This window comes from Dendronephthya gigantea, unplaced genomic scaffold (genome assembly GCF_004324835.1).
Source record: "Dendronephthya gigantea isolate DGI-Jeju-01 unplaced genomic scaffold, DenGig_1.0 000018F, whole genome shotgun sequence".
Taxonomy (NCBI): domain Eukaryota; kingdom Metazoa; phylum Cnidaria; class Anthozoa; order Malacalcyonacea; family Nephtheidae; genus Dendronephthya; species Dendronephthya gigantea.
In genome coordinates, this window is record NW_021163028.1 from 1,582,635 (window position 1) to 1,596,361 (window position 13,727).

A 13,727-nucleotide genomic window follows, 5' to 3' on the forward strand; every position below is an offset into this window, starting at 1 on the left:
ATACAGAAATTGTTGTATTCTATCGGCCTATATGCATGGCTTTGTGCTGTTTAAAAGACTCGCGTAGGCGTATAAACATGTAAATGTTTAGAGCTATCGGGTATTGGAGGTTTGAAATCGGCAGCAAAGTGCATATAAGCAAAGATTTTGTCAAAAATGGTTATAATGCATGGCTTGCATTCATGTCACATACCAGTTAAGTTTGAAACGGAAATTAGATAAGAAACAAATGTGAAAAATGCTTCAGTTTGTACTTATACCCCTTTGTAGCTATAACACTGCATTTGACTTAAAGTTTAAAACTGTAGACGCTAGTGTAGTTTCCAGTATTAAAACATGCGTAAGCTTAGCCTTAGGTTTATATATGAAGCCAAAGGAACTGACTATATGGCCTAACGCTAAACCTAAGGGGTTTTTCTTACGAGGATCTCAAAAAGAGCAGTTCAGATAAATCAAGCTTATTTTCACATTGCACTCAGTTCCTTTTTAAAGTTAGAATTTTGCGATATCCTGATCTGATTCTGGTATAAAATGGGACAACCATGCATGGAGGTTGTACATCAGTTTTACGTACCAGTCATATATATAAATTATATAGCTAAACTGATCCTACATGGCAATCGCTTAGAATTAACCAACCGTGCACAGTAAACAGTCTTACTGAGTAAAACCAACCTTTTAGAATGGTAGAAAAAATACTAGTACATGCATGCATGGTTTATAATTGTCCGGAATACTCCATAAATTTATTTCAGTTTAAACTGTTGTATAAAACTCTTTAAACATTTTGCATAGTTAAACCCTAGTTAACTCAGAAATACACATGCAACTCTGATTGGCCAATTCTGCATGACCTTAACTATAGCTAAAAGTTAACTAGTCTTTTATACCCGTGTAGCTCTACACGTATTACCTAGCATTAGCAGAACAGAGACTGCGAAGTGATAATATTGTTGTGATATAATGTGAAAACTATATACAATAAGTTTCAAGTTGACTGTTAATTCACGCTTCAGATTTCAATCCTGGATAATCGGATCGGGCTAGGCTTGTTCTATACGTGACCCGTGTGGGAGGGCGATGCTCAAATCAAATGTCATTCATATCATATAGAAATATTAATTGTGAGCGAAAAGTTAGAATTAATTTAAAGTGGTCCTATAAGTTGAAACCAAGAAGCTGTGACGTAAGTACCGGAAGACAAAAAAACTCTGCAGCTCTGCTAACACAAGAACATATAAAATTTCCTTACAAAAATTAGTCGAGGCTGCATTCTGATTAGCAGCCACAGACAGTGGGGAGTTGCGAGGATTGGTTTTTCTTGTATAGCGAGTTTTTCGCGAATAAATACAGTCCGAAAATTGGAAATCATACTTTATTTCCTCTGTCCTTTTTTACATACGGTAATATTCAAAACAGTAATATTCTTCAACATTTGCATGAAGATCGTCTCTTTTTATTTTAACCGATACAAAACAGGAAAGCAAGGCTAGACCTCTTAGCCGTTGTTCGTCTTTTCGTATTCCGACCTTAATTATTTGTTAAAAAAGGATGTTTTGCATATTTAGACACAGCCACATGCAACTTGAATACATTCCATTTAAAAGTGCTTCTCAAACATTTTCATTTCCGAAACTTAAGATATTTAAATACGCATGTGACTGCAAGACAACGTATGTAAACATATGTATGTGACCAAGAGTTTTATATTTCATTTTAAACAGCGTATATAAAGGGTCTATATATAGGCTGCTTTCTATACTTACGCCTTAACGCGCGAAAAATTTTAAATGCTTCCAAATTTTTACTAACTTAAGAAATGGGTCAACAGATGCATACTAATGAGGGAGACGAAGTCGTCTAGCCTGTTCAATTTCAAACTATGACATTTATAAGGACTTAGACTTTAACCCAGCGTGCGCGTACGTGCATATGAAAAACGCAAAAGGGCTGTTTTCCGGTTGTCGCGTTTTCCGCACGTGTATACGTATACGCACGTAAAAGTTTATAACACCATTTAAATGATATTTATGAAATCAACGATAGAACAGATGCATAGGGTTGGATTCTTTTGGTGATTCGGTATGTTTTTTCTGGTTTAAATTAATCATACAAAATTAACTTAGGGCTGCTTTCCAGTTACGCGTTTTTCATATATATGCACGTGCACACACGCACATATTTTGGTATGCACTTGTAGACCTGGATATTAAATAATAAAAATTTAAAGGCATTTCAAATTTTTCGAGCGTGTACGTGCGTAAAAAAAATGCGTTACTGGAAAGCAGCCATTAGATGGTTTTATAGTAGGCCGCTTTTACGTGCGTGTACGTACATGCAAAGTGACGGTGGAAAACAGCCCTAAGTGAAAGAAACCCGTCTAAAACTGTTACAAACCCGGTGCAAAAACGCCCTGTTTTCCACTGGCATGTTTTCTGTACGTAGCTACGTAGACGTACAATAACATAAAATAATTTAAATAATGCTTATGAATGAAATCAACGATTGAATTGAATGTATGCATGTTTCTTTCTGGCATAAAATTAGTTTTTCTTGCATAGAAATGTTTCAAGCTTTTGCGTACTAGTATATAGGTCAGTGTCAGTGACAGTGGTGTAGTACGAGCAAAAAAACACGACAGTGGAAAGCAGTCTTTAAGGTGGCTCCCTACAATTTTTTAAAATATTGAAAACTTGTGATTTTGATTTAAAATTTTAGCACGAGATTTCTTGCTAAGGAAAAGAAATTTCCCTGATATATTAACCAACATTCTAACAGTCAGAAATCGCCCATAAGCATGACGTCATTACCGTTGTTATGGTAATAATGGCGATTCAATATGGCTGACATTTTACCTATTTACGCATTTTACTCGAAAACAAGCTCGGTTACCGCAATTTTTTATTTTATAAAAAGTTTTCTTAAAAAAAAACAGTTAAAAAAAATTCTATAGAGCCAAAATTATTCAAATGATTTTTCGTTATAGAAATTTTTTGGCTCTATAGAATTTTTTTAAACTTGCTCAAATTTCCCATTTTTTTCTAAGAAAAGTTTTTATAAAATAAAAAAATGAGGTAACCGAATTTGTTTTCGAGTAAAATGCGGGAATAGGTAAAATGACGGCCATATTGAATCGCCATTGCTACCATAACAACGGTAATGACGTGATACTCAAGGACAAGTTTCGACTGTTAGAATGTTGGTTAATATATCTGGAAAATTTCATTTCGTTTAGCAAGAAATTTTTTGCCAAAAATTTCAATCTAAATCATTAGTTTTCACAATATTCTTAAAACTGTAGGGAGCCACCTTAAGTCATTCTATCTCTTCAGACTTCACGGGAAATACGCCAAACATTATCTCCTGATAGTTATGATATATTCATGCATCGTTACTGAATTTAGATTCGCAATAGATCATGGCCTTTTTTTGCGCCACGAGATGACGAAAACGAAAACGATTTCTGGGCTGGCTATGCATTTATTTAGTTATGTGCTTCTCGTGAGGGAACGTGACTCGTTTTGTTCGCATATACATGATGTAAGGCGATGAAATATTTGTAATTATAGGCGCCATCGATCTGGCTGCCGCGCCACAAGGTCTATTTCTGGTTATTAAGAGGAAAATGTTATAGGCATTAGCTATAATTATCAGTTTGCCGTTGCAGGGTTGCCGAAGCGCCGACTATAACAATGTTTGGCTTCTTTTTTTTCTGTAATCTGGCAACCCTGGTTTGTAGGACGACTATGCACGTGTAGCTATATTTGTTTTCTATTTGAAAAACCAAGGCGGGCATTGAGTGGCTAACGAAATGCAACAATGCATGCACTTGTCTTGAAAGACCACACCAACTTTTCGCCTGTGACTTGTTCGATAATAAGTTTGCATCAGACAGTTTTGGTGTGATCAGATCGGTCGTGATAAATAATATCGTTTTGCAATCTCGAGTGACGGAATTATGCATAGCGTTCAATTGGGCGTGGCGACCAGACATATCTCGTAAGCACTCTCCTCCGCAGAGGCTTTTTGGGTAATCTAACAATAATTGAGAATTATATAATACAATTGAGAATTATATGATATAATTCGTAGTAGCGGGCGGACGGGAGGGAGCTAATAATAGTAGCGGTGAGTGGCGGGCGGACGGGAGGGAGTCGGGCGGTTGCGGGTTGGGGAAAAAAAGAAGGGAAGCCTCTGCCATATAACGTGCGGTTCTTTGGTGTGAAATGCGGTTCTTTGGTTTTGGCGGTTTACTGGTACAATCGATATTATAATGGCTGAGTTCGATAGCGATATAGAAGAAATTGAGCGCTCTTTTCATAATATGAGTCTAGATGGTAAGTATAATATATTAGTTTAATTTTAACAAATGCATAAAATGTTATAATTTACTCAAGTTTATATTAATATTGATGCAAGATTAATTAATATCATTCGATTGCCTTGATATTTTGGCAAGTTTCAGAAGTGAAAGTATTTACATATGTAGTTATGTTAATTTTGCATTGGCTTGCATATATTAAAATCGTCGTCAGCTACAGGCTACTGTATTTATATATTTTTATCGTATATTTTGTTTTGTTTTTCTGTTTACACCACTGAATGCAAGTGGTTTACACTATACTGGCAGTTCATTGTATAAATCTGTAAACTACAAATTATTATCCATAATTGATTATCCTGAAATTTGTCATAAATCAGATAATGATGAAGATCTTGGTTGTTTGCCAATGCCACTTGAGAGAGATGATGGTAAAGACCTTGCTTGTTTTCCTATGTCTGCTGAGAAGGCTGGTGATGAAGACCTTGGCTGTTTGCCCATGCCAATACAGAGTGCTGTATTGACAAGTACTCCAAAGAAGGTGAAACAACGGCAACTAGTACCTGTAGCTGGGAAGCATGATTTGACACCAGATTCAAAAAGACAAAATGAGCCACCTTCAAAGATCATGAATATGCAATCTGGAAGTCCTTTGTTAACATCTGGTAATTATTTCATAAATTATTCTATTGTTATGTACTGTATATTGCAAACCCTGCCTTAAACTGCTTGCTTTATTTTTAGGTAATTTGACAGTCCCCCTCCCCTAAACTGCTGGGTTGAAATGCCCCCTCCCCTCTTTGTTAATTATTAATGAACCTTTAAATGTTAAATTGAAAATTTATTTCAAATATTTAATTATCATATTTTAAATTTATATTGTATTATTAAAATCTACAAAAATGTTTTTTCTTCATAACCTGAACATTTTAGTTTATATGTTTTGTATAACCAGTTGCTATATACAGTATACAGCTAAACACCTAAACCTTATTGTGTTTGAGTTACTTAATGTGTGTTGGTGGATGCACATTCTATTAGCACAAATTGAAGCTTTCCATTATAGCTATCATAATGTTTGTCATTACAATAAGATAGTAGCACTGTGGTTTAAAATGTAAAAGTACAGTAATATTAATTGAATGTAACATTAACTTTATGTCTGTATACTTAACTTTGTTTTTTTATTGTGTTTTAATAGAGTCATGCGAACTGCCAAAGCCAAGTGGAGTATTTTACAAAAGAAGAAGGGAGAGCTATGTCAAAATGTTGTTAGAGCATTTTGAAGAGAGAGAAGGTGCTCAGGTAAAGCAAGAAGCTGTTATGAAGGTGCTACAGTTGAACAACTACAAAAATACAGGCCACAAATGCTGTCAAATTGGCATTTCCAAACTCAATGGTCATTAGAAAAGGTACTGGACCAGACCGCATTCAGCTTTATAAAAATATTTGTATTAAATCGTTTTCTGCACCAGTGTCCACAAGCAATGTTCCCTCACTGGAATTAAACGAAAGTCCAGAGATAGCAAACATCAAGACACTGATATCCAGTGCTACTAATGAACTTGATTTAGCAAGAAAGAATGTTGATGACCATTTATCAAAAGAAAATGTAAACAAAGATGTTGTGAAGGCATTGCTACACAAGCAACTAGAAGCACACAACAGACTGCAGGAACTGAATGACTTACTAACAAGTCTACTTCAGAAAGCAATTAACCAGTTAACATCAAAACAGACTCAGTGTGAAAATATTTGTACTTTTGAAGTAGATCAATTACAAAAAGAAATTTCTGTATTCTCTACATTTTTGAACACAGAACTTAGTTCAAAAACATTAACTGAATGTGACCTCACTGGATGTTTTTCCAAATTGACTTCAGATGTTAAAGATAATTGTCCACTTTTGTTTAATGTGCTATGTACTATTTTTCTACACAAGAAAAATGGGCGACCTGTCAGTGAGTATCGTGTCAAGAGTGCAGTCCATGCTTTAGCTATTTTGGTGAGCTTGAGAAATCAAAAACTTACCAACGATTTTAGGCTCATGTTTACATATCTTTGCATATCATTTGGAGCAGGGCTCAGATTTGTCACCATGATGAATCATCTAGGGCTTAACGGTGAGCTGGGAGAAGGCCATGAAATTCTTTGACGAGCAGCAAAAGAAACGAGAGAAAGATATTGCCCAGTTATCCCCAGTGAATGTTCCAGTCATTTTGATGATTGACAATATAAACATCTACCGCGGGAAGAGGAAACATTTGCGTCTTTTCAAAAGTGCTGGTCCAACAATGTGGAACTTTACTGGTCAAGCATTGTTAATACCAAATGTAGATGGAATGGATGAAGTACTCAATGATAAGGAATCTTGCATAACACCACAAGGTTCAGCGACGGACATGAAGCCAGACGATATTTTTTTAGAGAGTGACGACGAGAAGGCAAAACTATTTAATGCATTTGTTGACAAGTACTTAGTGGAACTTTTAGATATTGCTTTGAACAAACTGCCATTCACTGTGCATCAGTTTAAGGAAATGACTGAGAAGCAGATAGATGCATATATAGCCACTGCCTCTAATTTCGAGAGCACTGAAAAGTATACGCTAGATATACCAGTAGAAAAGGATCTCCTACCGAATGCATCCCACAGTTCGAAGAGCAATGTACACATATTGCCACTGTCGTTGGAAGATAATAGCACAATCTTTGGAACAATGAGTATTTTGGACAAGCTGTCAAAGGATTTCAGTTTGCCAGAAGGGGGAAAAAATGCAGAATGTGTACCGTTCAACTGCGTTGCTGGTAATTTTGATGTTATTTCTTCAAGGGCGCATTTCGAGCTACTACTTAGCCAAAAGAGTCACGAGCAGAATATGAAGCGGACCGAAAGTCAAATGCGATCGACAAGGAAAACCTTCGACGGACTTACAGAAGACGATTCGCAGGATGACTTTTCGTTTGCTTCTGATGAAGAAGACGCTCCAGGTATTCGTACTTCTACAAAAGAGACCGTTACTCTTGAACGAGAAAGGAATCGCTTTCAGAATGAAGACAAACCATTCTGGGAAGCGTATAATGGTTTAATGCATGAAATGATGAGCGCTAACACTGCAAATTCTGAAGAGACTTACATGATGTCTATTTCGAGCCTTGAAAACAGAGCATTAACAACAGTCAAAGACCATTTGAAACGGAGTCTCTTACATGTAGCTGTTGAACAAGGTCATCAGAACTTTGTAAAGTATCTTGTGGAACTTGGTATGGATGTAAACTGCCGAGAGGGATGTGGTTTGACGCCCCTAAGCCTTGCTGTTCATGGGAAAAACGGTAATATATGCAAGTATTTAGTTGAATCAGGAGCAAAATATTCTGGACCGTTATTTACAAGTGTTCCGTCACCACTCAGCATGGCTAAAGAATTGAATCTTGAGGACATTCAACAAATATTTGAATACGACCAGGTATTGTCAGACGAAGAGGATGATTTCATTCGTTCAATCGATGCAACATTTCAGGAGAGTTTAACCGCAAATGAACATCCTAAAAGAACTGTCCAGCATTTCAACCGAACTGTCCCCGGATTTATAACGCCTATCGTAGGAGACGTTGGAACGTGTAAAACAAATAGCGCGGTTATGTCCAGGTCGAGGTCGTATCAGTGGGTTGGTCTATGTCCTGGTGACCTTCACAACAAAGGTAACAAAGTAAATTACACATGATTACACTCATATATACAGCTATTTCAATTAAGGTTGACATACTGTAGATAATTGTACAATATGAGCGTTAGGTTTATTTAAACATGGGAAACAGATACCCCTCATTATTTTAGCGCTTACATTGCACAAATGTCTATGTCAATACTTTATGTGTCTTACATGTACCAGCTCTACATTACAGACTTCAAGTTTACTACTTTACCTCCCAAACGGACTACATATAGGGGTATGCCGTAATTGTTAATTTATTGTGAAGTATTTGGGAAAGCGTTAACGATGGTGTTGTAAGTTGTAACTGGCATTTTGATAACCTGAGCGGCTGTCATCTTGGACGATCAACTTTCACAAACACTTCACGATATCACAAGGTTCAAACCAAGTTTTTAAAAATTTTTGTTGTTATTGTTGTTTTAGGCTACTTTTGCGAAATGGTATATAAGGTGCATGGTTCATCGGGTTTTCACTATTTGTTATCAGAAGTTCTTAAGCGAAAAAGACTTACACGCGAAGTTTTTAAAAAGAAAAAATTTCAAGAAAATAATCTAGTAAAAGTTAGAGAAGGTATCAACGATGCGTGTAGAGCATACGGTATTGCGGCAGCTCTTCAGTTTACGGGAAGTAACGAGTTTCCTTCAAAAGAACAACTACGTAATACGGGCAGCACAACCACTACGCTGTTATCCAAATTTAAAGAGTGGCTATCAAAATCATGTGAAAATGATGTTGCTTTTAAACACAGAGCTACTTCATTTCTGCTGTATGGTCCCCTCCAGCAAATGTATGACGCGGCAACAGCTAATGGAGATGGTTATGCGCGCGAGGCTGTATATCAAGCTCAGGCTCCCATGTACGCTCAACTAGGTTTCCGTAACTATTACACCGAAGTTTTCCGGCACATTGTTAATTTCTTAGTAAAGTGGCCAGCTGCGACAAGAATTTTGCTGCAGAAGAATTGTTGTGTCAACCTTCTTGGGAAACCTGGTAATGGAATAGAGCTCGACGCTTACGTGGAATCCGAATTAGTACAGCCATTGAAGAATTACGTGTCTAATCACACAACAGTTCATATGTGCGAGCGGCTAATGGCCAACCTGAATATGTTGAAATACATAAGAAGGGCATACATGGAGAAAGAGGGATTTGATGTACACCATACTGCCAGACATTCTGTCCAAGATCCATTACCAGACCAGGTTAAAGGTGCCTGGTTCTGTGTCCAAAAGGCATTTTTTGAAGAAAACGAAAGGAAAGAAATTGAATGCTACTCCCTCGATGGTAAAGGTGATGCAAGTGGAAAAGTCCCCAAGAATTTGATTGATGTGGTCGAGAAAGGTAAAGAGAAGATCAGGGATGGCTTTAAAGCAAAACTGTATGACTCCTTTCCTGATTTGAGGTATAAAATCCTTATGGGATAAGGATTTTATACATCATGATACAATAAGTTTACGAGATAGATCTATCTACCAGTGCATTTGCAGAAATGAAATGCAAGGGTTACACAATAAAGATGTGTGGCAACATTTCGTGCAAAAATTTGGGGGAAAACTCGCACTTCTGATTGTTAAGCATCACAATCATATCACATATGGATTTTATTGTCCATATAGTACAATTTTGTGAACTGCACAGTTGCCCTTGAAATTGTGTAACTAACTTGGCATTTGTTTACTGTTTTATGTATATATTACTGTGGGAAATGGAAAACACAGCAGTGGCAAAACTATATATATAGCAACTGGTCATTGGCAGTGACATACCACCCAACTTTCTTATAAAGTTTGGTGCACATAAAACGATTCTAAGAAAAACAATTAGTGGTGTAATTTGTAGTGTCTCTTATTTTTCATCAAATTGCATCCTAAAACAAAATTAGTGGTGTGATTTGTGGTGTCCCTTATTTTTCATCAAATTGCATCTTAAACCAGAATCAGATTTGTGTGCAACCATCTTTACTATAGATTGTGAACAATGCATTAATATATACAATTACCTACTAATATATTTAGTTAATCTTAAGTGCAGTTTAAATGTATGCTGTTGCCACTACTTTACATGCCCATCAATAAAACACCTTACAAGAGTCATTTGATAAATTCTGAATGTTCCCAATTGTTAGGTATGTTGATGATAATCTATCCTCTACATGCTGAACATGTTCATTCAAAAATCCTTTGAAGATCAAAAAATGTACAAAGTGTGTAAGAACTGAAATGTTTCGGAAATTGGCCTTACCCTTTCCATACTGTGGAACCATGTGAAATCCACTACTAACAATATCTTTCGCCTTGGAACCCATATACGTCATTGTCAGCATGCTGACCTTTACTTTGCTCTGGATTGCAACCATACTTGTCAAGCATGCCAGTATGCTTTTTGCTTCATTTGTGAAATCCTTGATTTGGTGGGTAATTTCTTTTTGACAGATATCACACAATTTGCATGCACCACCTGGCAATTCTGAAAAATATTTTGTAATAAACTGTGTTCTGCAAATTGAACGCTCCATACAAAAACTTGTAATAGCATTAAGAAGAATATGCTTGTTTTCTTTAAATTGCTCTGATGACAATTGAGATATGTTCTTTAAATGGAACATCCTATCACCAAAACGAAATAATAAAATGCAATCACATCTGTGTCCATCACGGCCTCCTCTCCCGGACTCCTGTATATAATCTTCTAAAGATGAAGGAAGAGTTAGATGAATTACAAACCGAACATCTTTTTTGTCTATCCCCATTCCAAATGCGTTTGTGCTACATATAACTCTGACCTTGTTTTCTAGCCAAAGCAAAGCATTTTGCATCCTTTGTCCACCCTCCATCCCTGCATGGTAGTATGTAGCTGTCACACCATGTTCTTTTAGAGTAAATGCAATTTCGACAGTATCTGCTTGGGTAGCACAATAAATTATACCACATACATCTGCAAAATCATCTTCAATTATTTTACAGACTTGTTCTTTAGCTTTATTATCCTTGTTAACAACTGAATAGATTAGATTTTCTCTTCTACATGGCATCTTCACTACCTTTGGGTTATCCATCTCAAGTGTTTGTTTAATTGCATCCAAAGTTTCAGTTGTTGCTGTGCCGGTAAGTGCTATAATTGGAACATTGTAGCTCCGTAAGGTACCAAGCTGCTGGTAGGCTGGGCGAAATTCCTTACCCCATGTGCTAATACAATGTGCTTCATCTATGATGAAAAAACTCAATCTGTTCTCATGACTAATCTGACTCAAGCAATGTTTCAATTGTTCAGTTACAATAGCTTCTGGGCTAATGAACAAAAACTGATATTGACAATCTGGCTGTTTCAGATTATGTAATATATTCTGTCTTTCATTATCAGTTAGCATTGTGTTGTAATAGCATGTGTTGATTCCACATTGTTGTAGTCTTGCAACTTGGTCACTCATTAACATAATAAGAGGTGATACTACAAATGCCAAGCCAGGTGTCATTAGACAAGGAAGAGTATATATAACTGTTTTACCACCACCTGTTGGAATAATTACAACTGTATCTTCTCCAGACAATATAAACTCAATAGCTTCACCTTGGCCTGGTCTGAATTCTTGATGTCCAAAAACTGTTTGGAGAAACTGCAAAGGTGTCTTACATTCTCGAGAAATTTGCATTTGCAAGCACTTGTCTGGCACAGGTGTTTGATGTCTTGGCAATAACATAGACTGCAATAGATACAAACAAGAAATACTACTTTATACAATTATTTTAAATTATTTGAAATTTTAAATGCCTGCACAATTTAAAGCAACGCCAACGAGTATTCAATTAAAAAGACTAAACTTAAATATCCACATGCTACAGGAACCCTGGCAAGTATTAATGTATGTTGCAAATTTTAAAAACGGTAACTTACCCTCTTAGGGGAAACAAAACATTCAGCATAAATTTTTGCACATGCATCCCAAAGTTTAAAACATTGGCCAAGGTGATCAGTTACACTAGAAGATATTTTAACTCGAACATGACAAGGATTCCCGCTAAGATGTTTTAGAATGCCACTGTGTTTCAAATATAAGCCATATAATTTTGCTGCCTCCCGTCTCGTGCTTGCCATAACTTTAAGAGTAGTCATCTTGTTAGCCAAATTTTCAGTAATGTGTTCCACCGAAAACTCCTCGTACTTTTGCAAACTGCAACAGTTCACATTCTGAAATATAAATATTTTAATAGATATTTATATTTTGCCTATTGTGTGCGCAAAGATCAGTTTGTGCAGTTGTGGTTTTGTGCTTTTACTGCTCATAAAAATTAAAATTGACAAAATTACAAAAGTATAAAGAGATAAACATTAACTTACTGCTTCGCCGCGAATCTTGGCTAGTTTTTGCAATACACTGAAAGTTTCCTGCCCATGCAAGTCTTGAAATAGCAACCTACATTCTTTAACAAGTCTTTCGTCAAGGGCCATATGTCGATGTTTCACCCGAAAATGTTGAATTAAACCTGCATCTTCTAAATAAAATTTTATTTCTTTCGTATTTTCATAACATTTAGAACAGATTACTTTACCGGAAACATTCGCTTCTTGAAATGGTCTGGTAGTCAACGACAAAACATTCTTTGTTTGATTTATAGTCTCATCCATATTTATTTTGAAAAATATTCATGAGATGATACGTAATTATAATATGATATGTAATTTGACGCCATATTGGAAACATTATATGGCAGAGGCTTCTCAAATTTCATTTTTCAACCCGCAACCGCCCGACTCCCTCCCGTCCGCCCGCCACTCACCGCTACTATTATTAGCTCCCTCCCGTCCGCCCGCTACTACGAATTATATCATATAATTCTCAATTGTATTATATAATTCTCAATTATTGTTAGATTACCCAAAAAGCCTCTGCGGAGGAGAGTGTCTCGTAAGTATATTCTGTACCCCTGCCGAGCGATATACAGGCTTATCTTAGCCATACATAAATCGGTAAATAACTGCGAATATTTCATTCGGACTACTGACAGACATAATAGCCGAACATATTTTAGCGGAATGCGGAAATAATATAAGCTAGGATATATCACGTCAGTTTTGAATTTGATACCTTGAAACATTGGCAAAGAAAATTGGTTTGTCTTTTTTGCGAAAAAAAAATTGTATTTTTAAAAACCTTGCTTGTCTTTCGAAAATGTTTCAACTCATATTAGCGGCTATATATATGTGGACAGTTTTTTTGTACTGGATTCGGTGCAATCATCCCTTGTTCAGAGGCCTATCATTCTGTGGAAACTTAAGATGGTACGAAGTTGTAGGGTTTCTGCATGTTTTTCATTTTAAACCTGCACTTTCCGCATTCTTGAGTCGCTGTGGTCATGTTTTGAATTGAAATAGGAGTATTTAGTGGTGTAACTGCATTTTCCGCGTTAGGCACATGTAAATAACGATATAGTACCTTTAAAGTGAAGCGCAATATGTTAACTGAGCTAAACAGCCTTCGTACAGGCCGGTCTCTCAACATAAATCTAACAAAAACCGCAGTCTCGTTTCTTGGACATTACTAACGTTTTATAGAGAATTCCCGTCGGAACGTATACCGAGATTGTCAAGCCGAACAGTGAACAGATTATAATGTTTTAACTCTCACTTTCAGGCAGCATTTCTCTTCTGAAATTCTGAAAATGAGAATTAACTAATCAAATTAATACTCGTCC

At 36.3% G+C, this 13,727-nt stretch overlaps 3 protein-coding genes across 4 annotated transcripts; 2 read left to right on the plus strand and 1 right to left on the minus strand.

Moving 5' to 3' along the window:
- The first annotated feature begins 4,014 nt into the window (after positions 1-4,014).
- On the plus strand, positions 4,015-5,728 carry LOC114520808. Its single transcript, XM_028541141.1, has 3 exons — positions 4,015-4,337; positions 4,702-4,986; positions 5,523-5,728. The coding sequence occupies exons 1-3, from the start codon at positions 4,274-4,276 to the stop codon at positions 5,726-5,728; spliced, it is 555 nt and encodes a 184-aa protein (XP_028396942.1). The 5' UTR covers positions 4,015-4,273.
- Positions 5,729-6,461: 733 nt separating this feature from the next.
- LOC114520903 lies at positions 6,462-9,874 on the plus strand. Its single transcript, XM_028541250.1, has 2 exons — positions 6,462-8,023; positions 8,461-9,874. The coding sequence occupies exons 1-2, from the start codon at positions 6,463-6,465 to the stop codon at positions 9,459-9,461; spliced, it is 2,562 nt and encodes an 853-aa protein (XP_028397051.1). The 5' UTR covers position 6,462; the 3' UTR covers positions 9,462-9,874.
- A 65-nt stretch (positions 9,875-9,939) lies between these two features.
- On the minus strand, positions 9,940-12,926 carry LOC114520904 (probable ATP-dependent DNA helicase RecQ). 2 transcript variants are annotated; one of them, XM_028541252.1, is made up of 4 exons: positions 12,373-12,926; positions 11,929-12,222; positions 10,820-11,737; positions 10,537-10,725 (listed from the first exon to the last, which is right to left on the minus strand). In XM_028541252.1, the coding sequence occupies exons 1-4, from the start codon at positions 12,658-12,660 to the stop codon at positions 10,630-10,632; spliced, it is 1,596 nt and encodes a 531-aa protein (XP_028397053.1). In that variant the 5' UTR covers positions 12,661-12,926; the 3' UTR covers positions 10,537-10,629. The 2 variants fall into 2 exon arrangements, with proteins under 2 accessions (XP_028397052.1, XP_028397053.1); XM_028541251.1 differs by having other exon boundaries at positions 9,940-11,737.
- Positions 12,927-13,727: the final 801 nt, after the last annotated feature.